The 24,862-nt window shown below is 47.3% G+C and overlaps 1 protein-coding gene across 5 annotated transcripts in view; it reads left to right on the forward strand.

Moving 5' to 3' along the window:
- LOC139233633 (phosphatidylinositol 5-phosphate 4-kinase type-2 beta-like) overlaps positions 1 to 24,862 on the forward strand; it is a 139,446-nt gene that overhangs the window by 46,852 nt on the left and 67,732 nt on the right. For 4 of the 5 annotated variants that reach the window (XM_070864038.1, XM_070864042.1, XM_070864039.1 and 1 more), the window contains one exon: positions 9,385 to 9,453. The exons of the other annotated variant lie outside the window; for it this stretch is intronic. In XM_070864038.1, the coding sequence (XP_070720139.1) occupies positions 9,385 to 9,453 (69 nt within the window). The remainder of the gene's footprint in view (positions 1 to 9,384; positions 9,454 to 24,862) is intronic. 5 annotated transcript variants of the gene reach the window in all.

A 24,862-nucleotide genomic window follows, 5' to 3' on the forward strand; every position in this document is an offset into this window, starting at 1 on the left:
CTCAGTTGGGAGCACACTTGCCTCTGAGTCAGAAGGTTGTGGGTTCAAGTCCCACTCCAGGGACTTGAGCACAAAAAAAAAATCTAGGCTGACACTCCCAGTGCAGTGCTGAGGGAGCGTTGCACTGTTGGAGGTACCATCATTCGGGTGAGATGTTAAACTGAGGCTCCGTCTGCTCTCTCAGGTGGACATAAAAGATCCCATGGCACTATTTTGAAGAAGAGCAAAAGGGAGTTATCCCTGTTGTTGGCCAATATTTTTCCCTCAATCAACATAACAAAAAACCCCCAGATTATCTGGTCATCATCACGTTGCTGTTTGTGGGAGCTTGCTGTGCACAAGTTGGCTGCTGCGTTTCCCACATTACAACAGTGACTACACTCCAAAAGTACTTCATTGGCTGTAAAGTGTTTTGAGACATCCGGTGGTCGTGAAAGGCGCTATATAAATCCAAGTCTTTTTTATCGTGTCCTACATTACAACAGTGACTGCACTTCAACAGTATTTCATTGGCTGCAAAACACTTTGGGTTGTCCGGTGGTCGTGAAAGGTGCTATGGTTACTAATACATTTAGTACCGAGGAAGGTGTTGGCTAACTCCAGTGAAAATAGTCAGTGATTTCTGACTAATTATAGATCATTTAACCCCTGCAGCACGTAATGTGTTCGAGAATGGATTTAAAAAGTCTCCCTTACACGAGCAGCACAGACCATGGAGGTCCCAAGTCTGAGCTACGCTGACTCAGCTGATCTAGTGCTTGGCAGCTTGTGTAGTGGTGCAATTGGCCCCTAGGCTACAACAACAATTTGCATTTATACAGGTATAACATCTCAAACCCGGCAACCACGGGACCGAGACCGTGCTGAATTTTTGATTTTTCCAGATTTCGGAGAAGAAAATTAAGAGCGTACGTATGCTACTGAGACAGATAAAATACTAATGGTGGTGTGGGTCAGGCCGGGTCGAGGGTCATTTGGCAAGGCTCGGACCGATCGCGCGCCAATTAAAACATAGCGACAAAGCTAATAACTTGTCCGGCCCCCCGGTTTTTGGACAATAATTCCGGATTTTATTTTACTGACTATCAAATAGGACAATTCCGATTTTCAGACAGCCGGATGAGGTGTTGCTTTTAAGAAAGTAAAACGTCTCAAGGCGCCTCACAGGAATGTTATCAAACAAAATTTAACACTGAGCTACATAAGGAGACATTAGGGCAGATGACCAAAAGCATGGTCAAAGAGGTGGGTTTTAAGGAGTGTCTTAAAGGAGGATAGAGAGGCAGAGAGGTTTAGGGAGAGAGTGCCAGAGCTTGGGGCCAAAACAGCTGAAGGCACGGCCAGCAATGGTGCAGCGATTAATATCAAGGATGCAGAAGAAGCCAGAATTAGAGGACCACTGGGATCTCGGAGGATTGTAGGGCTGGAGGAGGTTACAGCGATAGCGAAGGGGTGAGGCCATGGAGGGCTTTGAAGACAAGGCTAGGAAAGAAAGGATCATTCGCTGTTCATGTTGCTGATTCTTGTCCAATGGACATTGCATGTCTGTGTGGTCAACGGGTGAGGAGGGATCTGACTGCTCCGTAGTGTCATCTTCCCCCCCCACCCCACCACCACCACCGTGGGTTAACCTGCCATCACTTGCTGTTCTCGCTGATCACCCCTGTGCTACATTGGTTTCTGGGTAAGCAACACCTCATTTCAAAATTCTCATCCTTATTTTCAAATCCCTCCAAGGCCTCACCCCGCCCTATCTCTGTAATCTCCTCCAAGCCCCCCAAGATGTCTGCGCTCCTCTAATTCTGGCCTCTTGAGCATCCCTGATTATCCATCATCATCATAGGCAGTCCCTCAGAAACAAGGAAGACTTGCTTCCACTCTTAGTATGAGTGCTTAGGTGGCTGAACAGTCCAATACCAGAGTTACACTCCCTACCACAGGTGGGACAGACAGTCGTTGAGGATCAGGGAGGGTGGGACAGGTTTGCCGCGCATTCCTTCTGCTGCCTGTGCTTGTTTTCTGCATGCACTCGGAGATGAGACTCGAAGTGCTCAGCGCCCTCCCGGATGCACTTCCTCCACTCAGGGGGCCTTTGGCCAGGGATTCCCAGGTGTCAGTGGGGATGTTGCACTTTATCAGGAAGGCTTTGAGGGTGTCCTTGTAACATTTCCTCTGGCCACCTTTGGCTCATTTGCCATGAAGGAGTTCCAAGTAGAGCGCTTGCTTTGGGAGTCTCGTGCCTGGCATGCGGACAACGTGGCCTGCCCAGCGGAGCTGATCAAGCGTGGTCAGTGCTTCAATGCTGGGGAATGTTGGCTTGGTCAAGGACACTAATGTTGGTGTGTCTGTCTGCCCAGGGGATTTGTAGGATCTTGCGGAGGCATCGTTGATGGTATTTCTCCAGCGACTTAAGGTGTCTACTATACATGATCCATGCCTCTGAGCCATGCAGGAGAGCGGGTATTACTACAGCCCTGTAGACCATGAGCTTGGTGGTAGATTTGAGGGCCTGGTCTTCGAACACTCTTTTCCTCAGGCGGCCGAAGGCTGCACTGGTGCACTGGAGGCGGTGTTGAATGTCCTCATCAATGTCTGCTTTTGTTGATAAGAGGCTCCCGATGTATATGAAATCGTCCACGTTGTCCAGGGCCGCGCCGTGGATCTTGATGACCGGGGAGCAGTGCTGTGTGGCGAGGACAGGCTAATGGAGGACCTTTGTCTTAAGGATGATTAGCATAAGGCCCATGCTTTCGTACGCCTCAGTAAATACGTCGACTGTATAATCGCTCAACCATTGGTGGCTGTGCCGTCTGTTGCTTAGGCCTCAAGTTCTGGAACTCCCTGCCGAAACCTTTCCATCTCTCTACCTCTCTTTCCTCCTCCAAGACACTCCTTAAAACCTACCTCTTTGGCCAAGCTTTTGATTACCTGCGCTAATTTCTACTTATGCGGCTCAGTGTCAATTTTTAAAATCTCATAATACTCCTGTGAAGCGCCTTGGGACGTTTCACTATGTTAAAGGCACTATATAAATACAAGTTGTTGTTGTTTAAACCGGTGGAAGAAATGGCCACTTGGGTGAGCTATGGGAGAGGAGGCTGGGGCTGGCAACTCTTCAGCTGTACCTTAGCATACGTCAGCACCTTCAGGAGAGGTGAGCTGGGGTGAAATTCCATGTTGAGGACCACACCGCTGACTGTAGATGCTTGTGAAATCCTGTATTGCAGCATGTGATAGCCTGGATCTTTTAGATAATTGTTTGGCGAACTTCTTGTTTGAACAGTTCTCCCAAATTAGAGTTTGTGTTTGTGCAAGGGTGGAGGTACAAACTGTTGTTTATTTAAAGATGTTTGACCAGTATTGTATTAAATTGACGTTCCGAAGTCCATTTGTTTTATATATATTTATGTGTGCGTCGAGATACAGGTGTACTTCACTATAATGTACCCCCTTGGGGACCGACAGAAAAGATAGTTATATCAGAGTGTTCACTATAGTGGGGTTTGCCAATTCGCTGCATCTGAAAAATAAAGAAACTAACAAGTTGAATTTAATATTTTATTACATTAAAATACTATACAATGTACACTACTTTATATGCGTGCCTTTCTCAATGCTGTTTCTATCTTTTTAACGAGTCTAAAAAATAAAGGACTTGCATATATATAGCGCCTTTCACGACCTCAAGGTGTCCCAAAGTGCTTTACAGCCAATGAAGTACTTTTTGAAGTGTAGTCACTTAGGGAACGGGGCTGCCAATTTACTCCCGCAAACAGCAATGAGATAATGACCAAATAATCTGGGATTTTTTCTTAGTGATGTTGGTTGAGGGGTAAATATTGGCTCAGGAGACCGGTGAGAACTTCCCTACTCTTCTTCGATATGGAAATGAAAATAATAACGAACAAAAACATCCTCAGATTGCCGTTCTGAACTCAGAGTGAAGGGATAACTAGTTCTGTGCTTTGCATGTCCTCCTTACCACAAGTTTCCTTATCCTCTTCCCGGATCCATGTCACTGATTGTTTAATGTCCCATTGCTCATGGTTGCTCATGTAGGAACATAGGAATAGGAGGAGGCCATTCAGCCCCTCGAGCTTGCTCCATCATTCAATGGTATCATGGCTAATCTGCGATCTAACTCCATATACCCACCTTTGGTGCATATTCCTTACTACCTCTGGTTAACAGAAAGCTATCAATCTCCGAATTAAAATTAACAATTGACCTAGCATTAATTTACGTTTGCGGAAGAGAGTTCCAACTTCTACCAGCCTTTGTGTGCAGAAGTGTTTCCTAATTTTAGACCTGAAAGATCTGGCTCTAATTTGTAGACTATGTCCCTCAGTCCTAGACTCCCCAACCAGTAGAAATAGTTTCTCTCTATCTACCCTACCTGTTCCCCTTAACATCTGAAAACTTAAATCCGATCACCCCTTAACCTTCTAAATTCTAGGGAATACAATCCCAGTGTATTAACCTATTAGAGCCTCTTAACTTGCAATGCTGCAGTCCTAATGTAACGGAATATTAGCACTAAGACTACAAGCCCTCCAAATGTGCTTTTCTAGCACAGTGTTGTCCAATAGAAATTGCTGGCTAGTCACAGGTGTGACTACATGACACGGTTTTGGCCCAAAGCACTAATTCTCTCTTTCCCAAACAGCTGTTATTCGTGTATGAGTCTGGCCATTCGACCTATGAAGGCATCACAGCTCAGGCTTCACTTGACGTCCGCACAGGTACAATTCCAGCATGGGTGGCTGGATAGTGGATCAGGCTGCAGGCTGGTTTTAGATATGATATCTTCCTTCCCCGCACCACAGTCAGATTAGGTAGCGATCTGGCTAAAACTGATCAAACATCTGGCAGTTAAATTAAAAGAATACCAGCGTGCCCATTACTGAAGGGGAATTTGTTGTCTCACTGGTTCCGTGTGTGGCAGGTGTGCTAAGGCAAGGTTTTCCTTGGTATAGCAGCCATGCATCTTGCAGAAGCATCGAGGTGAATTGAATGGCCCGAAGCAATGTTCCTGCTAAGGTGCGCGCGCACGGCCGTTCACCGGCTTTTACATTGTAAATACCGCTCATGCGCAGACATTTAACAGGACTGCGCATTAAAAGAAACAAGCCGTGCGGAACAAAGCGTGGCTTACCAATAACAACAACTTGTATTTATATAGCGCCTTTAACATAGTGAAACATCCCAAGGCACTTCACAGGAATATTACGAGATTAAAAAAATTGACACTGAGCCGCATAAGTAGAAATTATGGCAGGTGACCAAAAGCTTGGTCAAAGAGGTATGTTTTAAGGAACATCTTGAAGGAGGAAAGAGAGGTAGAGAGGCGGAGAGATTTAGGCAGGGAGTTCCAGAGCTTTGGGCCCAGGCAGCTGAAGGCACAACCACCAATGATTGAGCGATTATAATCAGGAATGCTCAAGAGAGCAGAATTAGAGGAGCGCAGACATTTCGGGGCGGGGGGGGAGGCTGGAGAAGATTACAGAGATAGTGAGGGGTGAGGCCATGGAGGGATTTGAAAATAAGAAGGAGAATTTTGAAATCGAGGTGTTGCTTAACCGGGAGCCAATGTAGGTCAGTGAACACGGGTGATGGGTGAGCGGGACTTGGGGCGAGTTAGGACACGGACAGCTGAGTTTTGGATCACCTCTAGTTTACGTAGGGTAGAATGTGGGAGGCCAGCCAGGAGTGCGTTGGAATAGTCAAGTCTAGAGGTAACAAAGACATGGAACATTGGTCAGAAGATGCTTCTGGAGCTAGTTGTTGATTTTTTTTAAAAAAGGCAGTGGATATGATTGCATCATAGTAATTAAAAGCTGTCGTAATTGGCCTGTTTTTCCCGGGTTATAGTGATAATTGTGACCCTTACTAATCAATAACTAATTAGTAATGGACTGACAGTGAAGGGCTTGAGAAACATATAATGCTCTCCAAGGGCACAATTGGTTAAGGCAGTGCCTCTAAATCCTACAGACCACATTCAACCCTCAGTCTTTGCTCGGTTAACTCATCTTGGCCAGGGCTGCTGTGCAGGTGCCACAATCAGTTCTCACGCTCCCAGGTTAGGGACGGGGCCTATCGGCCAGGATTCCCAATTCCTGATCGCTGCCAGTTGATCTCCACTGGGTACGGTACGCAAGTGTGTGGACGTTGGGCAAGGGCGGAACTCGGTTCCGCGGCGATGCTTCCCATAGTCGAATAGCTGTCAGCTGTGGATCAGTGGGTGGCACACTTGCCTCTGAGTTTGAAAGTTGTGGGTTCACTTCCTACTCCAGGAACTTGAGCACATAAATTTAGGCTGAGACGACAGTATGGTGCTGCACAGTCAGAGGTGCCGTCTTTCGGATGAGACGTTAAACCCCATCTGCCCTCTCAGGTGGACGTAAAAGATTCCATGGCAATATTTCGAAGAAAAGCAGGGGAGTTCTCCCCGGTATCCTAGTCAATATTTATCCCTCACTCAGCATAACAAAAAAACAGATTATCTGGTGATTATCACATTGCTGTGTGTGGGAGCTTGCTTGTGCGCAAATCAGCTGCAGCGTTTCCCACATTACAACAGTGACTACACTCCAAAAGTATTTCATTGGCTGTAAAGCGCTTTGAGACGTCCAGAGGTCGTAAAAGGCGCTATAGAAATGCAAGTCTTTCTTTCACTGACTGTATAGACTCGCACGTGAATAATAAGCCACTTGGGTGCGGTATCAGAAGGTGCACAGTGTCTGGGAACCATACTCAAGCAGAGCGTCGAGGACGTTTACTGAGGAGGGAAGAAAAGTAACAGAAAAAGGAGGAAAAAGGATTTTTGTTTCTTTGAGAAAGGATAAGATAAGCTTGCAAGGTAGAAAGAGAGAAATTAATAAGTACAAAATTATACATATGCAATGTGATAGATTAGCACACAATCATATTATAACATTTAATTTTTCTAACCTACCGATAGGATTTGGAATCGAAACAGAAAATGCCGGAAACACCCAACATTTCAGATGACCCGAAGCGTTATCTCTGTTTCTCTTACCACAGAGCTGCCGGACCAGCTGAGCACTTCCAGCATTTTCTGTTTTCGTTTCAGATCTCCAGCATCCGCAATATTTTGCTTTTGATTAGAATTTCGACTTCATGGCCTTATTTTCCGGACTCCAATTCAGGGTGGCAGCTGCAGTACCAGTGTGCTGCCACTAGATATCTCTGCATTTTATAAAAAACTGCCAACATTTACACTAAGCATATATACTGTAGCTGGCCTCCTCCAGCAAAGGTATTGATTCTCTGCAAAATGTTTTTCTGGTGTTGCGTATGGTTCGAATCAGTGAGGCAGGATTCTGTTGCAAGCAAACTCCTTGCTTTTATCAATGGAAAGACTTGCGGGTGGGGGTGGAATTTGGTTGTTTAGCGCCAGAGAGGGGCGCTCAGGTGCCGCTAAGCACCAACCGCCTGAGCGCCGCGCTGTCGGCGCCTGCGCGAACTTCGGTTTAGCGGCGGTGTTGAAAGTTTGCACTGCGCTCGCTAGCCCCGCCCACTCTGTGACGTCACCGAGTGTGCAACGCTCCCCCGTAGTCCCGCGTTTGCAAAATTGACTCTTCCGCCTGCGGTAGCGTCTGGCACTGGGACCGGCCGGGGAAAGCAGTCGGTCCAGCAACGTTCCCGGGGCGATATCGGCCGGAGTGCAAGGTAAGTGTTGACATTTCAGTTTTTAAACTTCTATTTATTTGTTGCAGTTGTGGGGAAGTGTGGACGAGGTTTATTGAAATTTTCACTAGGATTTTTTTTCTCATCTTCAGGCGTTAGGATGTCGGCATCGTTGCGCCAAAAAATTGAGTAGGCCACTTGTGCTATCGCTCCGTTAGCGCCCTAAGAGGAGTGTGGAATGTTTCCCTTCGCGCTCCACTCTCCTCTTGGGGCGACTCAACTGAATATCCCATACCGCTAAAGGTAGCACCCCGGCACCGTCACCGTCTCAAAGTGGGCGGTACCGAATCTCCAGCCCTTGGGCTTTACTGCCTGGATTGGAAAAGGTGCATCTGGACTATTAATGTAAATTAAATTGGACAAGGGCACACGTGTTCAAGCTCGTATCCGGTACATTTAGGACTGGTTTCGGGAGATGATTCTTCATGCAAAGTGTGATCAGCACGTGGAACAGACTTCCAGGAAGAGCAATCCAAGCAACGACCCTGGAATCTTTTCAGAAAGAATTGGTTGCTGAATGGGGGGACTTTTGGTTCTCTCCAGATTGATGAATTAAGATGGGCTGAAAGGCTACCTTGGTCCAGAATTATTTTGTGAATGCACAGTTTCTCTCCTAATGTGACCATCCCTTTTAGAGAGGAGCTTGCTTAATCTGTTCTAATTGGCGGGCTTGTCCCCAATAATCAGATTAGTGCAGAGTGTCCACACTTGGGTCTTGCACAGGCACAGGAATTGGAAGACAAGCACAATACAGATTTCAACGGAAACCTTTTGCAGTGGCTCACCACCATCTTCTCAAGGGCAATTAGGGATGGGCAATAAATGCCGTTCTTGCCAGCGATGCCCACATCCCGTGAACGAATAAAAAAAAAAAGTTTGATTCGCCAAGGAAAGGGGATCAGATACCAATCTCAAAAGCAACTGCGCAGCGAAGTTACGACCTGCACCTATTGGGATGGTGTGGCAATGGAGGTTTGTGTACGGGTGCAGAAAGATAAATTATAAATACTGGAAATCGCAATTAAAAGCAGGGGTCAGTCTGAAAAGGGAAAAGGACAGGTTAACAGTCGGGCATCGAGCCTTCCTCAATTTGGAGTAAGGGTCCCACCCAAACGTTAACCTGTCTGTTTCTGTTCCCGACGCTTGAGTGACCGGAGGGCGGGAGGAGTGGGAGGGGGTGGTGACATTTCTTCTGTCGCAAAATTTTAAATGCTTGAATACAGAAAGCATTTAGCATTGCACTACAAATAACAAATGTAGGACATTGCCACTCGCCACACTCCACACTCCACCATGTTCCTGGGGCTCTTTATTTTTGCAGCCTTTTGTATTCAACCGGATTCAAACATAACGTCTGATGTAGATAAAGTAATAGTTTATGGTTTTTATTTTTGATGGCATCTAAAAGTTATGTTGGTTGCTGTCTCCGAAGTGTGTTTCGCCGCGGTACATGTAAACACTTCTGATATTCTTGGTGTGAACAGTGAGGCTGTTGAGAGGGGTGTCGCTTTCGTCGGATCGAATTTGATTGCAATGTGGTTTTTGATTTCACCCTTTATTAAAGTGTTGTGTCCTGTGCCTCACAAGCAGGGACTTTGTTACTCATCGCCTGTTGCTGTTCCCAGGGCATAGGTGTTTGTTTATTTTTTTCCCAATTCTTATTGTTTATAGTGCTCTTTGTCAAAGCTTCCATCGCAGGAGCTGGATAAAGTAACCGTGAACGTGGGCTTAGTCCGTCAGGTCAGTTACAAAATGGCACCTTGTATCTGAGCTTCACCACAACATCCTGTCTGCTGCACTGCATGAACTTCTGTAGGTCATTTGAGGTTTGCTACTAACATGTTGCAAAAAGGCAGAACCTTCAAGATCCCTAATGACTAATCTCTTGATGACTCTTTTACATTACACAGGATATACGGCACAGAAACAGGCCAATCGGTCCAACTAGTCCATGCCGGCCTTTATGCTCCACTCGAGCCTCCTCCCATCTTTCCTCATCTAAATCTATTAGCATAACCCTCTATTCCCTTCTCCCTCATATGCTTGTCTAGCCTCCCCTTAAATGCATCTATACTATTCACCTCAACCACTCCTTGTGGTAGCGAGTTCCACATTCTCACCACACTCTGGCTAAGGATGTTTTTTCTGAATTCCCTATTGGATTACTTGGTGATTATCTTATATTGATGGCCTCTAGTTATGCTCTTCCCCACAAGTGGAAACATTCTCTCTCTATCTACTCTATCAAAACCTTTCAGAATTTTAAAGACCTCCATTAGATCACCCCTCGGCCTTTTTTCAAGAGAAAAGAAACCCAGCCTGTTCATCCTTTCCTGATGGATATAACATTGAACAGAGTTGTCCACTACATTAGTCACTAGCCACCTGTGGCTAATTGGGAATCCAAATGTGAATAAATGCCTTTCTTATTAGTAAATTAAAAAATGGGTAATAGACACCATCTTTGAGCATGTGATCTCAACACTCATAGTTGCACGGCAGATGCATGTGAACTTTAAGCTTTTTATGTATTTGTGGGTAAGATGAAAAGCAGAGTGTGCAAGTGTTTTTTTAATCATTGTGAGTGCTTTACTTGTTTGGTTACTGTTTGCTGGTTCTCTGCTAAAATGGTGTGTACCACGGGTGAAAGCACTGGACTTTAGTAGCATGGAAACGGCAGCAATGCTCTACGGAGAGGGAGCTGTCATCATGGGCAGCCCGACTTCATAACTGCTCGTCAGCGTAGCTGCTCCAGGCCAGCAGCAGAAAGCAAACCCGGCCAATAACGGGCAGCCCAAACAGTGCATGTCATGGCAACGGGCAAGGAGCATCTAACCAAGTTCTGCACGGAGAACGGGGGTGGGTCTGGGTGGAGATTGGGGGGGTGGGGGGTGCTGGGCCTTGGTGAAGATGTGGGGGGTGCTGGGCCTGGGTGGAGATTGGGGGTGTGGGGTTGCTGGGCCTGGGTGGAGATTGGGGGGTGGGGGTGCTGGGCCTGGGTGGAGATTGGGGGTGTGCTGGGTCTGGGTGGAGATTGGGGGGGTGGGGGGTGCTGGGTCTGGGTGGAGATTGGGGGGGGTGGGGGTGCTGGGCCTGGGTGGAGATTGGGGGGGTGGGGGGTGCTGGGTCCAGGTGGAGATTGGGGGGGTGGGGGGTGCTGGGCCTGGGTGGAGATTGGGGGGGTGGGGGGTGCTGGGTCCAGGTGGAGATTGGGGGTGTGCTGGGTCTGGGTGGAGATTGTGGGGGGTGCTGGGCCTGGGTGGAGATTGGGGGGTGGGGGTGCTGGGCCTGGGTGGAGATTGGGGGTGTGCTGGGTCTGGGTGGAGATTGGGGGGGTGGGGGGTGCTGGGCCTGGGTGGAGATTGGGGGTGTGCTGGGTCTGGGTGGAGATTGGGGGGGTGGAGGGTGCTGGGCCTGGGTGGAGATTGGGGGGTGGGGGTGGGGGTGCTGGGCCTGGGTGGAGATTGAGGGTGTGCTGGGTCTGGGTGGAGATTGGGGGGGTGGGGGGTGCTGGGTCTGGGTGGAGATTGAGGGTGTGCTGGGTCTGGGTGGAGATTGGGGGGGTGGGGGGTGCTGGGTCTGGGTGGAGATTGAGGGTGTGCTGGGTCTGGGTGGAGATTGGGGGGGTGGAGGGTGCTGGGCCTGGGTGGAGATTGGGGGGGGCTGCTGGGTCTGGGTGGAGATTGGGGGGGTGGGGGGTGCTGGGCCTGGGTGGAGATTGGGGGTGTGCTGGGTCTGGGTGGAGATTGGGGGGTGGGGGTGCTGGGCCTTGGTGGAGATTGGGGGGGTGGGGGGTGCTGGGCCTGGGTGGAGATTGGGGGGGTGGGGGGTGCTGGGTCTGGGTGGAGATTGGGGGGGTGGGGGGTGCTGGGTCTGGGTGGAGATTGGGGGGGTGGGGGGTGCTGGGTCTGGGTGGAGATTGGGGGTGTGCTGGGTCTGGGTGGAGATTGGGGGGGTGGAGGGTGCTGGGCCTGGGTGGAGATTGGGGGGGTGGGGGTGCTGGGCCTTGGTGGAGATTGGGGGGGTGGGGGGTGCTGGGCCTGGGTGGTGGTGGGGGCTGCTGGGCCTGGGTGGAGATTGGGTAGTGGACAAGTGTGGATTAATTAAGCAAAGCCAGCATGGGTTTGTTCAAGGCAAATCGTGTTCAACTAACTTGATTGAGTTTTTTGATGAGGTAACAGAGGGGGATGACGGAGAGGTGGGGTAGGGGAGGTCGGAGGCCTCTCATTGTGCGAATCAACATTCTCAGCAATAACTGATAAAGTCAAACTACTGCTCGCAACTGCTGGCCAAGAATCTAGAAGCTGCACTAAGATATGGTGTGTCTGCTAAATCCATGCCTGAATTCACAACTTTGATGAGAGAGGTAGACTACAAAGTTTCTCACACAATCATAGTAGATGTTTGTTAGGTATAAAGCACATTTATCTGTATTGTCTGTAAGGCATCTACTAAAATTAGTGCATGTAACCAAAACCGTGTCATGTAGTCACACCTGTAGCTAGTCAGCAATTTCTATTGGACAATACTGCTAGAAAAGCACGTTTGGAGGACTTGTATAGTCTTAGTGCTAATATTGCTTTACATTAGGACTGCAGCATTGCAAGTTAAGAGGCTCTAATAGGTTAATATACTAGGGTTGTATTCCCTAGAATTTAGACGGTTATGGAATGTAGCGTATGTAGGCACCTTTAGTAATGACTCCATGAGGCAGGGTATGATACTTAAATTGTGCAGACCTGTAGTCCTTTATTTGCAGCTCCTGAGTGCAGACAACAAGCTGTGTGTTCCTTTTTATACTGGGTTACTTGCAGTGTGCAGATAACCCTTAGGTCTCCAGCAGCAGCACCCTCTGGTGTACAGGCAAGGTGTGTACAGTGAAAGGGTACATTCATTGTTGCATAACAGTGTTACATCACACAGTAAACAGGCATGTGTACACAACAGATCTGATCATAGTTGTCAAGATATTAAGGGGAACAGATGGGGTAGATTGAGAGAAACTATTCCCGCTGGTTGGAGAGTCAAGGACTAGTCAAAAATTAGAGCCAGACCTTTCAGAAGTGAAATTAGGAAACATCTCTATACACAAAGAGTGGTAGAAGATTGGAACTCTCTTCCGCAAATGACAATTGATGCTAGATCAATTGTTAATTTTAAATCTGAGATTGACAGCTTTTTGTTAACCAAAGGTATTAAGGGATATGGGCTAAAGGTGGAGTTGGGTCGCAGATCAGCCATGATCTCATTGAATGGTGGAACAGTCTCAAGGGGCTCATTGGTTGACTCCTGTTCCTATAAATTTGTGTTTGTCAAGGTGAGGGATCCTGGGGCTGGGAAATGGATTAATTAATTGTCGACATCAAGCCCTTCGCTTGAAATTAGCTGCAAGACTCTTTAAATGGAATGTGGAAGTACTTAACTGTCCCCTGTCTATTTTTTAAAATTCCAAGTCTCCGGACTTCCCTCAAATAAACCACTGACGCTTTCCCTTCCGGCAGCACATATTCTTGTGGCCTCTGATGGAGATCCCCAGTTGTGTGGTGTTGACGTCTGCACTAAAAGAACTGGACTAAGACTAAGTCTGCCGTAACTGATTTAAGTCAGGACCCTGAGACACCGCAGTGATCTGCGTCTTTAATGTATCCATTCCCAGCTCCCTGGAGTGCCAACAGAGATGGAAGCTTTGCCTGTGCGGGTTAGGACACCAATAAACGGCTTCAACATGCTGGCAGCAGCAACAACTTGCATTTATATAGCACCTTTAACTTAGTAAAATGTCCCCAAGGCGCTTCATAGGAGCGTTATCAAACAAAATTTGTTACTGAGCCACATAAAGAGATATTAGGGCAGGTTACCAAAAGTTTAGTCAAAAAGGTAGGTTTTAATAAACGACTCAAAAGAGGAGAGAGAGGTGGAGAGAGGCCTGAGGAGGGAATTCCAGAGCTTAGGGCCCAGGCAGCTGAAGGCACGGCCGCCGATGGTGGAGCGATGGAAATTGGGGATGCGCACGAGGAATTGGACGAGTGCAGAGATCTCGGAGGGTTGCAGGGCTGGCGGAGGTTACTGAGATAGGCTACTCTTTTGGTAAATAAAGATTTCATAAAGGGTTTTTTTGTGCCGATACTCTGTTCCTCCTGAAGACGCTGACTTTGGAGTATGGTTCCATTGGTGGCACTCACCGACCTGTACCTGACTCAAATGGGCATTCGTAATATGTGAGCCTTGTCGCTGAGCATGAGCAGGCTCTTCCAGCCAATTACCCGCTCCTCAGTTGAAATGCACAAATAAATCGTACGCCAGCAAAATTTCAGCTTTTGAAACAAATACTGCATTTGGTGTTCCCATTTAAATACATTCAAATACTCATTGTTAATACAACATTATACATAGAGATCCGATGTCCACACATGCACTTTTCAATAGGAGTCATTGGCTGCGCGACCCATTCAAAATTCCGCACATGTGCGTTTTCTTCAATTTAAAAGAAAGACTTGCATTTATAATAGTGCCTTTCACGACCACAGGACGTCTCAAAGCGCTTTACAGCCAATGAAGTACTTTTGGAGTGTAGTCACTGTTGCCATGTGGGAATTGCGGCAGCCAATTTGCACAAAGCAAGCTCCCACAAACAGCAATGTGATCACAACCAGATAATCTGTTTTTGTTATGTTGACTGAGGGATAAATAGTAGCCAGGACACCGGGGATAACTCCCTCTGCTCTTCTTCAAAATAGTGCCGTGGGATCTTTTATGTTCACCTGAGAGAGCAGACGGGCCTCGATTTAACGTCTCATCTGAAAGACGGCATCTCCAACAGTGCAGCGCTCCCTCAGCACTGCACTGGAGTGTCGGCCTAAGATCTTTGTGCTCAAGTCTCTGGAGTGAGAATTGAACTCTCAACTTTCTGACTCCGAGGAGAAGGTGATACCCACTGAGCCACAGTCTACACTCCTGAGCTGGGTCGCTGGCTGCACGTGACCCCAAGAGAAAGGGAACATTGGTAACAATCCTGGCTGATTTTTATTTTCCTTCTCCCTCTTGTAGTGAGGTCACTTCTAGAGGTCCAACTAGCAGTCAGGCCAGATGAGCTACCTGAGTATTGACTGAGAATCAACTCTGGGGCCTGGTCTGTCTTTTCAATATTTTTGAAACTAATGAATGAAAGTTTTCGAAGAGAATGGAGGAAAAAAACCCAGTTTTATTTTTAATTCCCCTATCATTTTTCTCTCCTGGGTTTGCTCGCAACTGTGTCCTGGAGACTAATTCCTGGATCGGGATCTCCCAATCAGCTCGGGAATCGGGGACTTTTGAAAGGAGTAAGGGTAGCAGGGTGCTTAAAAATAACAGCGGGGTGGGCTTAGAAAACCAGTAAAAGCCCAGATAAAATGACGGGCTGCGGAGATTTAAAAGTAACGCCAGGAGAGGTTCTTCGGAAAAACAGCAGTTGAGACAAGTGAGACTTGCAAAAAAAAAAACTAGTGGGACCAATAGGACTGAGAAAATAATGGGCCCAAGTTTCCGCCCTCTGGAAAAACGGCGCATCTCGATAAGGTGCACCGACTTTCTGGAAGAAAAAGGGTACCGAAAACTTACCTTGTGATTTTCTGGTCTCCTCAGGACGTCTTCATGCTCGGCGTGGCGCAGCTCAAGGGGCCGGGGACGGAGCCAGGTCCCGGCGCTGAAAACAGTGTCGGGACCTCTGCACACGCGCGCTAGAGTGTGCGCGCATATGCAGTAGTTCCAGGCCCCCGAGGCTACATGTGAGGGGCCTGACTCTTGCCCTGGCCGAATGGGTTCACTGGGCGAAGATCGGTCTGGACCTCCCTCCCGTTTAGCTCCCTCTCCTCCCCGCCCCCCTTTTCTCTTTTCCTCCCCCCCCCTCCCTTCTCTCCCACCCCCCTTCTCTTCCCCCCCCCCCCCCCCCTCCCCGTCAGCGGCGGGGCCCGCCCGGCATCTCGCTGGGGGCAGGCCCCACCCGAAGTTTCGGCGGCGGCCTGACCCGGCCCGTTCAGCCTCTTTCCCCCCCCCCCCCCCTCCTCTCTCTGCCTCCCTCCCTTCCCCCTTCTACCCCACTCCCCTCCCTCCCTCTCTTCCCCCCTCTCACCCCCCACCTCTCACTGTCAGAAACACAGAGACACTGACAGAGCCAGAGAGAGAGACACTGAGAGGGGAGTGGGGGGGCATCCCAGCACGCTGTTGGAGGGCTCCCGGTGCTGCAGTAGGTGAGTAGAAATAATTTTTTATTTATTGATTTAAAAAAAATTTTTTTAATATGATTTATTGGTTGGTTTATTGATTTATTTATTTATTATTGATGATGGCTCTTTATTTGTAAAAGTGAAGTGTTTAATGTTTGTAAACTTCCCTCCCCCAGCTCCATCTTTTGTTCCCTACGCCTGATTTATAAGTGTAGGCAAGGTTTTTCTGAGCGTACGAAATCTACACTTACTCCATCCTAAGTTAGTTTGGAGTAAGTTTTCGCTGCCTAAACTTGCAAATCAGGCGTCAGTGGCTGAACACGCCCCCTTTTGGAAAAAAAAATCTGTTCGAAAATGAAACTATTCTAACTGACTAGAACTGGAGCAAACTAAATGCCGAGAATTGCAATTTCTAAGATGCTCCATTCTAAACTAGTTGCTCCAAAAACATAGGAGCAACTCAGGCCGAAACTTGAGCCCAATATTACTATCAGATGGGACCAACAACAACAAAAAAATCCCAGAGCAAGACGTGAAGAAAAACACAGCGGGAACAGATTTAGGAAAAAACAGCTGGGCTTGAAAGCAAAAGGGATTGGACTCTACGAAACACCCCCCACCTCCACACTGACAGCAGGAGACGCTGTTGCCAACTCCGAGATGGGAATATGCTCAAAAGCTAGCTGAGGCAAAAGAGAGGGTTTCGAAAGTTTTTAAAACTGCGGGGAGCTAGACAGCCAATGACTCAAGAAAGCAATGGGGCTGGATTCTCGGCTTTTAAGATTTCGGGGCATTACTGACGGCAGGGCGGTCCTGATACTGCCTGGAAAAGGTTTGCGTCTCAGTCAGTAAAATTGGGCAGCTGGGCCCGGAGTGTGGGGCGGAGCGGTAAGGGAGGCGTTGCACACCTCTCTTGGGACGCTAGGCCGGCTGAGCAAGTGAAAATCCCGAGCTAAACAGCCGGCCAGGGAGCGCTCTGAAGAGATTGCTGGGGAGAAAAAACGAGCACCAAGAACATTCCCAATAAATAACTCACGCCACCACAACATAAATCGTCCAAAAAATTAAATAAGAATCAATCGCACTTACTGCGGTCGACATTACTTACTTCACTGCGGCCACTAAAGGTCGGATCGCACATTTTCACAGATGGTCCCAGCACAGCGCTCTACGGATTGGGCGGGATGTACAAATCGAGCCGGTGTCGCAATCCGGGCTGTTACACACCGGCTTGCCTCTTCTGGACGGTAATGCCCCATCGAAACCGCATCCCGCCGAAAGAGGCCCCGAAAACCCCAGCGGGGCGTTGGAAGCTGGCCGCCTGCCCAGAAGAGCTTATTGCCGCCTCTCCGGGGTGAAAACAGAGCGGCCAGGAGCCAGAAATCCAGCCCATGAGACCTAAAGAAAAACAGCCAGCATCCGAAGCGAGGCAGGTGGGGCATTTTGGAGCAACAAACTGGGAAGGAACGACTCTGGAGTAGGGTATCATTTCTGTTGACTGCTGACATGTAGCAGAGCTGGGAGTTGGGGTTGGGAGAACCATGGCTGGAGTTGATCAGATGATGCAGGGATCACTTAGGGGTGCATATAATCAACAGAACAGCATCCATCAGCTAGCTTGGCGATGAGTACGAGGATCAAATCACAGCACTGTATAATAAATTGTAAAATTCAAGGGTGGCAGATAAGCATGATAGGAAATGTGTTACATAGGCACAGACTTCGACATTTGCTTCTTGTAAGACTTTTAATATATTAGCATTAGTCTCCCATGGCGTCGCACGCAGCAAGTCAGTGCATATGGTGTGTGTCTCACTGTTATTGAGTAGACTAGGCCTATATTCCCTACAGTTTAGAAGAATGAGAGGTGATCTGATTGAAACATATAAAATTCTTAAGGGGCTTCACAGGGTTAATGCTGAGAAAATGTTTCCCCTGGCAGTGGCATCTAGAACCAGGGGTCACAGTCTCAGAATAGGACTGAGATGAGGAGAAATATCTTCACTCAAAGGGTTGTGAATCTTAGGAATTCTCTACTTTAGAGATCTGTGGATGCTCAGTCGTTAAGTATATTCAAGCCAGGTGTCGATAAATTTATGGGAACTAAGCGAATTAAGGGATATGGGGATAGTGCGGGAAGGTGGAGTTGAGGTAGAAGATCAGCCATGATCATGTTGAATGGCAGAGCGGGCTCGAAGGGCCAAATAGCCGACTCCTGCAACTATTTCTTATGTTCTTATGTCCCTTAACTGGCCTTGTCATCTTTGTATTTCTGCTTCTCTCCTCTCCTTGCTTCTCTCCTCTCCTTACTTCTCTTCTCTCCTCCTCCTCTCCTTTCTCCCTTCTCCTCTTCTCTCTTCCCTGTCCCGAGCTCTTAGTTGCTCCTCTGAACTCTTCGGGGAGGGAGGAGGGTTTGTGAGGTGGAAGCATGTGGCCTAATGGCAGGTGAGCATCCTCGAATAAATTAAATGAAGTATGCAGATTGTAGATCGAACTTGGGACCATCTTGGTTTACCATGCTTTAAGGTGCAAGTAACAGTTAATTTCTTAACTGTTTGATTTCAGATCTTTAACAATAAAGTTGTTTTTCTGTTGAATTCCACTGCTAGCAGCTGAACCTACACAGTTGAAGCTACAGGACCTCCGAGTTCCTGCATTATTATTTTTTATTGCATATTGGGTGTTGATAAAGACCTTTTTCAGATGAAAGCCTCAGGGCTGCATTTTAGGCTTTGATGTTTTTGAGGTGATAATGGCTGCAGGGTGGAAAGTTAGCAGCCAGGAATTGTTTGCACCTTAGTAGGTAAGTTTGGACATCTGGGCCCTGCATCAGAGGGCTCCTGCGGATGGTGCTGCTCCGCACCACCGTAAAACCAGACCCGAGGATCGCTGCAGGGCACTGGAGGTTGACCGCCCACCCAGAAGATCCCATTGCCGCCGCTCCGGGGCGAAAAACGGAGCGCAGAAGACTGGAGAATCCAGCCCAAAGTGTGCAAATGCTGCAAAATCTAAATAAAAAAGAGAAACTATTGGAAATGCACAGTGGGTCCATCGGCATTTGAGAAAGGAAGACAGATTAGCATTTCAGGTGTGAATCCTGCATCAGTTTCTGATGGGTCTCTAACTGTGTGTTTCTGCCATTTGCTAGGGTGGTTTTGTGTTCGTCAAGGTGCGGGACGTTAAGGGTAGTAAGTGGAACGTGTTCCATTTCAGGCGCCAAGTTGCAAAAAGTATGGATTACTGCAGGAGGACACAAGCTCACATGATAGGTGGGCAGATGCTGTTCAATGCAGGGACCTGTGAAGCAACAACATTCCTGTTTCCTAAAACAGCATTATCACCAGTGCATGTTGGTTGTGCTTCTGCCCTACTTCCCTTTCTGACCAGTTTCACCAAAGCTCTCCACTGCAATGAGAGGTGATCTTATTGAAACATATAAGGTTCTGAGGGGGCTTGACAGGGTAGATGTAAAGAGGATATTTCCCCTCGTGGGGGAATCTAGAACTAGGGGCCATAGTTTCTGAATAAGGGATCGCCCATTTAAAACGGAAATGAAGAGGAATTTCTTCTCTGAGGGTTGTGAATCTTTAGAGGGCTGTGGAGGCTGGGTCATTGAATATATTTAAGGTGGCGATAGCCAGATTTTTGAATGCTAGGGTAGTCAAGGGTTATGGGGAGTTGGCAGGGAAGTGGAGTTGAGGCCAAGATCAGATCAGCCATGATCGTTTTGAATGGCGGAGCAGGCTTGAGAGGCCAGGTGGCCTATTCCTACTCCTAGTTCTTATGTTCTTATCACCCTGGTGTTGAAGGTGAAAATCTTCCCCAAGTTGTCTCCCAGTTTGGGAATGGATTATGGTTTACTGCTCACCATCTGGTTTGTCTCCCAAATGGTCCTTATTTATGTGTGAACCCTGACTGATGGTGTCAGCATCATTAGTCCACAGGAGGGCATCCGAGACAAACTTGTCTTCTCCAACTTACACACCCACACATACACTTCAGTCAGGGTCGGTGATCAGGAGTGACAACTCTGGTCAATTCAATTATTATTATTTTTATGGAGAGAGATTACAAAATTCTGCAGTACAGAGGGATCTGGGGGTCCTGAAACACAAAAAGTTAGCCTGCAGCTATAGCAAGTAATTAAGAAGGCAAATAGAATATTGGCCTTTATTGCAAGGGGATGGAATATAAAAGTAGGGATGTCCTGCTACAACCACACCTGGAGTACTGCATACTGTCTTGGTCTCCTTATTTAAGGAGGGTTACACTTGCATTGGAGGCAGTTTAGAGAAGGCTCACGAGGTTGATTCCTGAGATGAAGGGGCTATCTTATAAAGAAAGATTCAGCAGGTTGGACCTTTTTTCATTGGAGTTTAGAAGAATGAGACGTGATCTAATTGAAAAGTATAGGATTCTGAGGGGGCTTGACAGGGTAGATGCAGCGAGGATGTTACCCTCATGGGGGAATCTAGAACTAGGGGGCATAGTTTCAGAATAAGGGATCGCCCATTTAATTGGGAGACGAGGAAGAATTTCTTTGAGGGTCGTGAATCTGTGGAATTCTCTACCTCAGAGAGCTGTGGAGGCTGGGTCATTGAATATATTTAAGGTGGAGATGGACAGATTTTTGAATGATAATGGAGTCGAGGGTTATGGGGAACGGGTAGGGAAGTGGAGTTAAGGCCAAGATCAGATCAGCCATGATCCTACTGAATGGCAGAGCAGGCTCGAGGGGCCTACTCTTGCTCCTATTTCTTATGTTCAGACTGAATCTGGTGTGGTTGAAATAAAGGCAAGCCTGGTTCATTGTAGCTTTTGGTTCTGCCTTCTGCACAGATGTGCTGAAACAACTGCTTTGATCTCCCAGCTGTACAACGGTTTCCAAGATAGTCATCTGCTACAATAACGACCATATATCATAATTCAGATTAGTTTCAGTTGCTGCTACATTTAGAATGAATTAAACGTTTACATCGTTGTTCTAGACTGAAACTTTAATTCATTGCAGCTTATTTTCTCGTATTAATTGCTCTAATGGCAAAATGTTGCCAAACCTTCAGGATGTCTGGGTTTTTAAGCACCAATTTAATGGCATAAGGCTTCAACTTTGATGCTTCGGATTTAATCGTTTCTCCTTCATGCACTCCATTCTGGGGAAGATGGCATCATGTGTCAGCCGTGGCTCACTGGGTAGCAGCTTTGCTTCTGCGTTGGAAAGTTGTGGTTTCAACTCCTACTCCAGGGACATGAGCACAAAAATCTAGGCCGACACTCCCAGTGCAGTGCTGAGGGAGAGCCGCACTGTCGGAGGTGCCGTTTTTCGAATGAGACGTTAAACCGAGGCCCCGTCTGCTCTCTCAGGTGGATGTAAAAGATCCCATGGCGCTATTTCAAAGAAGAGCAGGGAAGTTATCCCCAGTGCCCTGGCCAATGTTTATCCCTCAACCAACATCACTAAAACAGATTATCCGTCATCATCACCTTGCTGTTTGTGGGAGCTTGCTGTGCGCAAGTTTGCTGCTGCGTTTCCTACATTAGAACAGTGTCTACACTTCAAAAAGTTCTTTATTGACAGTAAAGCGCGTTGGGACGTCCAGTGCTTGTGAAAGGCGCTATATAAATGCAAGTCTTTCTTTTTTACAGTGACCAGTTTGCCCATTGTATTTCAGATGTACAACTTTCCACAGGAGTTTGCTTTTAAAACTCTGGAGGGAAAAAGTACATCTCATTGTGTTTATATGAACACGTGCATTTTATTAATGTTATTGCTTGTTAGCAAAATTAAAGCCCATAGGATTAAAGGGACAGTGGAGCGTGGATACAAAGGGACAGAAAGCAGAGAGTAGTGGTGAACGGTTGTTTTTCAGACTGGAGGAAAGTACAGTAGTGTTCCCCAGGGTGTTATTAGGACACTGCTCTTTTTGATATATATTATTGACCTGGGCTTGGGTATACAGTATATAATTTCATAGTTTGCAGGTGATAAAGAACTTACAAATGTAGTATACAGTGAGGAGGATAGTAACAGACTTCCGAAGGCAAAGACAGACTGGTGAAATGGGCAGAAACATGGCAGATGAAATTTAAGGCAGAGACGTGTGATATGATACATTTCAGCAGGAAGAATAAGAAGGGGCAATCTAAACTAAATAGTACAATTTTAAAGGGGTTGCAGGAACAGAGAGACCTCAAGGTGTATGTACACAAATCTTTGAGGGTGGCAGGACAAGTTGAGGGGGCTGCTAAAAAATCATATGGGACCCTTGGCTTTATTAATAGAGACATAGAGGTGGAAATTCGGTTTGAGGCTAATTAGGGCACTAATGGCGGGCGGGGCAGTAAATTTTGCACCAGGAAATGGTTTGCGTCTGCAGCCGCAAAATACATCAGCTGGGCCCTGAGTGTGGAGCGGAGTGCTAAGGGAGGGGTTAGGGCGCGAGGCCAGCTCAGCAACTAAAAGTCCCGAGCTAAAGAACCAGCCTCGGAGCGATCTGAGAGCGGCTTCCCTGTGGGGGAAAAAATCAGCAAAAAAAATCACAAAAAACATTCCCAATACCTTGCTCCCCCACATAAACATAAATCGCAAAAAAATAAAAATTAAAAAACCATCACACTTACCTCAGGTATTTATTCCTCCCCTCACAACTGCCGGAACAGCTGAGACCGCTCACTTTCACAGGCAGTAACACTAGCATGCACTATGGGTCCCGCTGCAGCCACATTTCAGGACGGTGTTGCAACCAGGGGCGTTGCACACCGGCTTGCCTCTCCCTGCTCCACGGCCCCACAAAACTGGCACCAAATGTCCCGGCGAGCCGCTGGAAACAGGCCGCCCGGGTGGAAATCAAATCCGCCGCCATTACCGCCCCTCTAGGTCGCGAGCAGAGGCAGCAACAGACCGAATTTCCACCTCCGAGTACAAAAGTAAGGAAGTTATGCTAAACCTTTATAAAGCACTGGTTAGGCCTCAGATGGAGTATTGTGTTCAATTCTGTGCCATTAAATTAAACTTAGGAAGGATATTACTGGCTTCGAGAGAGTGCACAAGAGATTTACTAGAATGGTATCAGCGATGAGGGACTTCAGTTATGTGGAGATGTTGGGGTTCTTCTCCTTAGAGCAGAGAAGGTTAAAAGAAGATTCAATAGAGGTGTTCAAAATCATGATCGAGTAAATAAAGAGAAACTGTTGTCAGTTGCAGAAGGGGCGGTAACCAGAGGACACAGATTTAAGGTGAGTGGCAAAAGAACCAGAAACGACGTGAAGAATTATTTTTTTGCACAGCGAGTTGTCACGCTTTGGGACGCACTGCCTGAAAGGGTGATGGAAGCATATTCAAAAGTAACTTTCAAAAGGGAATTGGATTACTACTTGAAGGGAATAATTTTTACAGGGCAATTGGGGAAAAAGCGGGGGAGTAGGATTAATTAGATAACTCTACCAAAGAGCCAGCACAGGCACGATGAGCCGAATGGCCTCCTTCTGTGCTGTATCATACAAAAGAAAATGTGAAACTGATGGACACTTTGGGACTTCCCTGAAAGCTTTTGCGTTAAACCAGTGAGTAGCTGAACCATGCTGACTACGAAGGTTTTAGGTTCCAGCTCTGTGCTGTGTTAGCTGATCTTAGTTGAGGCAGTGGTGGGGTAGTATCATTTCCCTCAACTATTAGGGAGGAGAAAATCAGCTCTTGATTGCAAACCAGTCACTCTTGTAGGTAGTGAATGTGAACATCGGGTGAGGACAGGGCTTAATTGAATCGCCCGTTGACACCCTCGCCTAGAAATTAGATAACAAATGTAAAGCAGGCGCCTAAATGTCCAATATGGCGGGCGGGGTGCGCCGCACATTCCACGCCAGAAGTGCCCCATCCCCCATATTAGTAAAGGTTTCCGTATAGTCATCCCAAACCCGTGCCGGAAACAGATGTTATTTGGCCCCCTCACAGATGCTTATGCTAAGGCTCAACGCCTGTTTGAGGCGCAACGCCTGTTTGAGTCTCCCTCCCCTTCCTGGTATTGTGGTTTGCAAGTCGTTCTGAACATTTTTTATTGGATTTTGTTTTGAGGGTGAACTGTTTAAAATCACCACCAAGCCATGATCATTTTCTTTTTCTCAATTTCTTGTGGCTCCTTGATGGCTGAATTGGCACGTTGAATTGTCCAGGTGTCAAACCGGGTCATACAGAGCAGAAGGGCCTCCGGGTGGATCCCCAGTCTGTGCCGGGTAAGCTGGTGTGGCAGTAGGGCTGCTACATTCAACCTCAGCACCCCAGGGCTGGGGAAGGGGAAAATGATCAGCGGGCTCCCACTTCTGATCACCATCCAGTAACCTCGCTCGGAAAGATTGTGCGCACACATGAGTAAGTCTGTGTGTGCATGATTGTGAGTCTGTGTGAGGGTGCGTTCGTGCATATGAGGGGGCTTGTGTGAGTATCCCCGCGTGTGCCAAATAAGGCCACTGGCAAAGTTGAATACCCTCTAGGCTTACAAAGGGAGGAATGGCCAGTTGGACATGATATTGGAGTGCCAAAGAACCGCACCCTAGCATGAGTGAGCACCTATCAGGAGACAATAAATTGAGGTGGGTTTAATCTAACTTTACAAAGAAAGTGCTGTTTTTTTTTGGCAAATGTTTTGCAAGGCTTTCTGCATGTTGTGCAGTCTGATCTACTTGTATAAACATTGCATCACACCAGAAGTTATAAATACCTTCCATATTACAAACCACTGTACCCTTATCCTTTTGTTGGAGAGATTACTGGGCCCCTGACATCAAATCATTTTTACAGACTTCTGCTGTCTTTTCAACTAATAACCCTGATCATTTTATGTCCCTTTTTTTCCCCAAACTCCTATGATTGATGACAGTTGACGCAGGGCAGCTAACTGGGAAACAGTGGCCTTTTCTTCATCTTTCCTCCTCGCATGCTGTAGATCATCGTT

The sequence above is a fragment of the Pristiophorus japonicus genome, chromosome 21 (assembly GCF_044704955.1).
Source record: "Pristiophorus japonicus isolate sPriJap1 chromosome 21, sPriJap1.hap1, whole genome shotgun sequence".
In the NCBI taxonomy this organism is placed as follows: Eukaryota; Metazoa; Chordata; class Chondrichthyes; family Pristiophoridae; genus Pristiophorus; species Pristiophorus japonicus.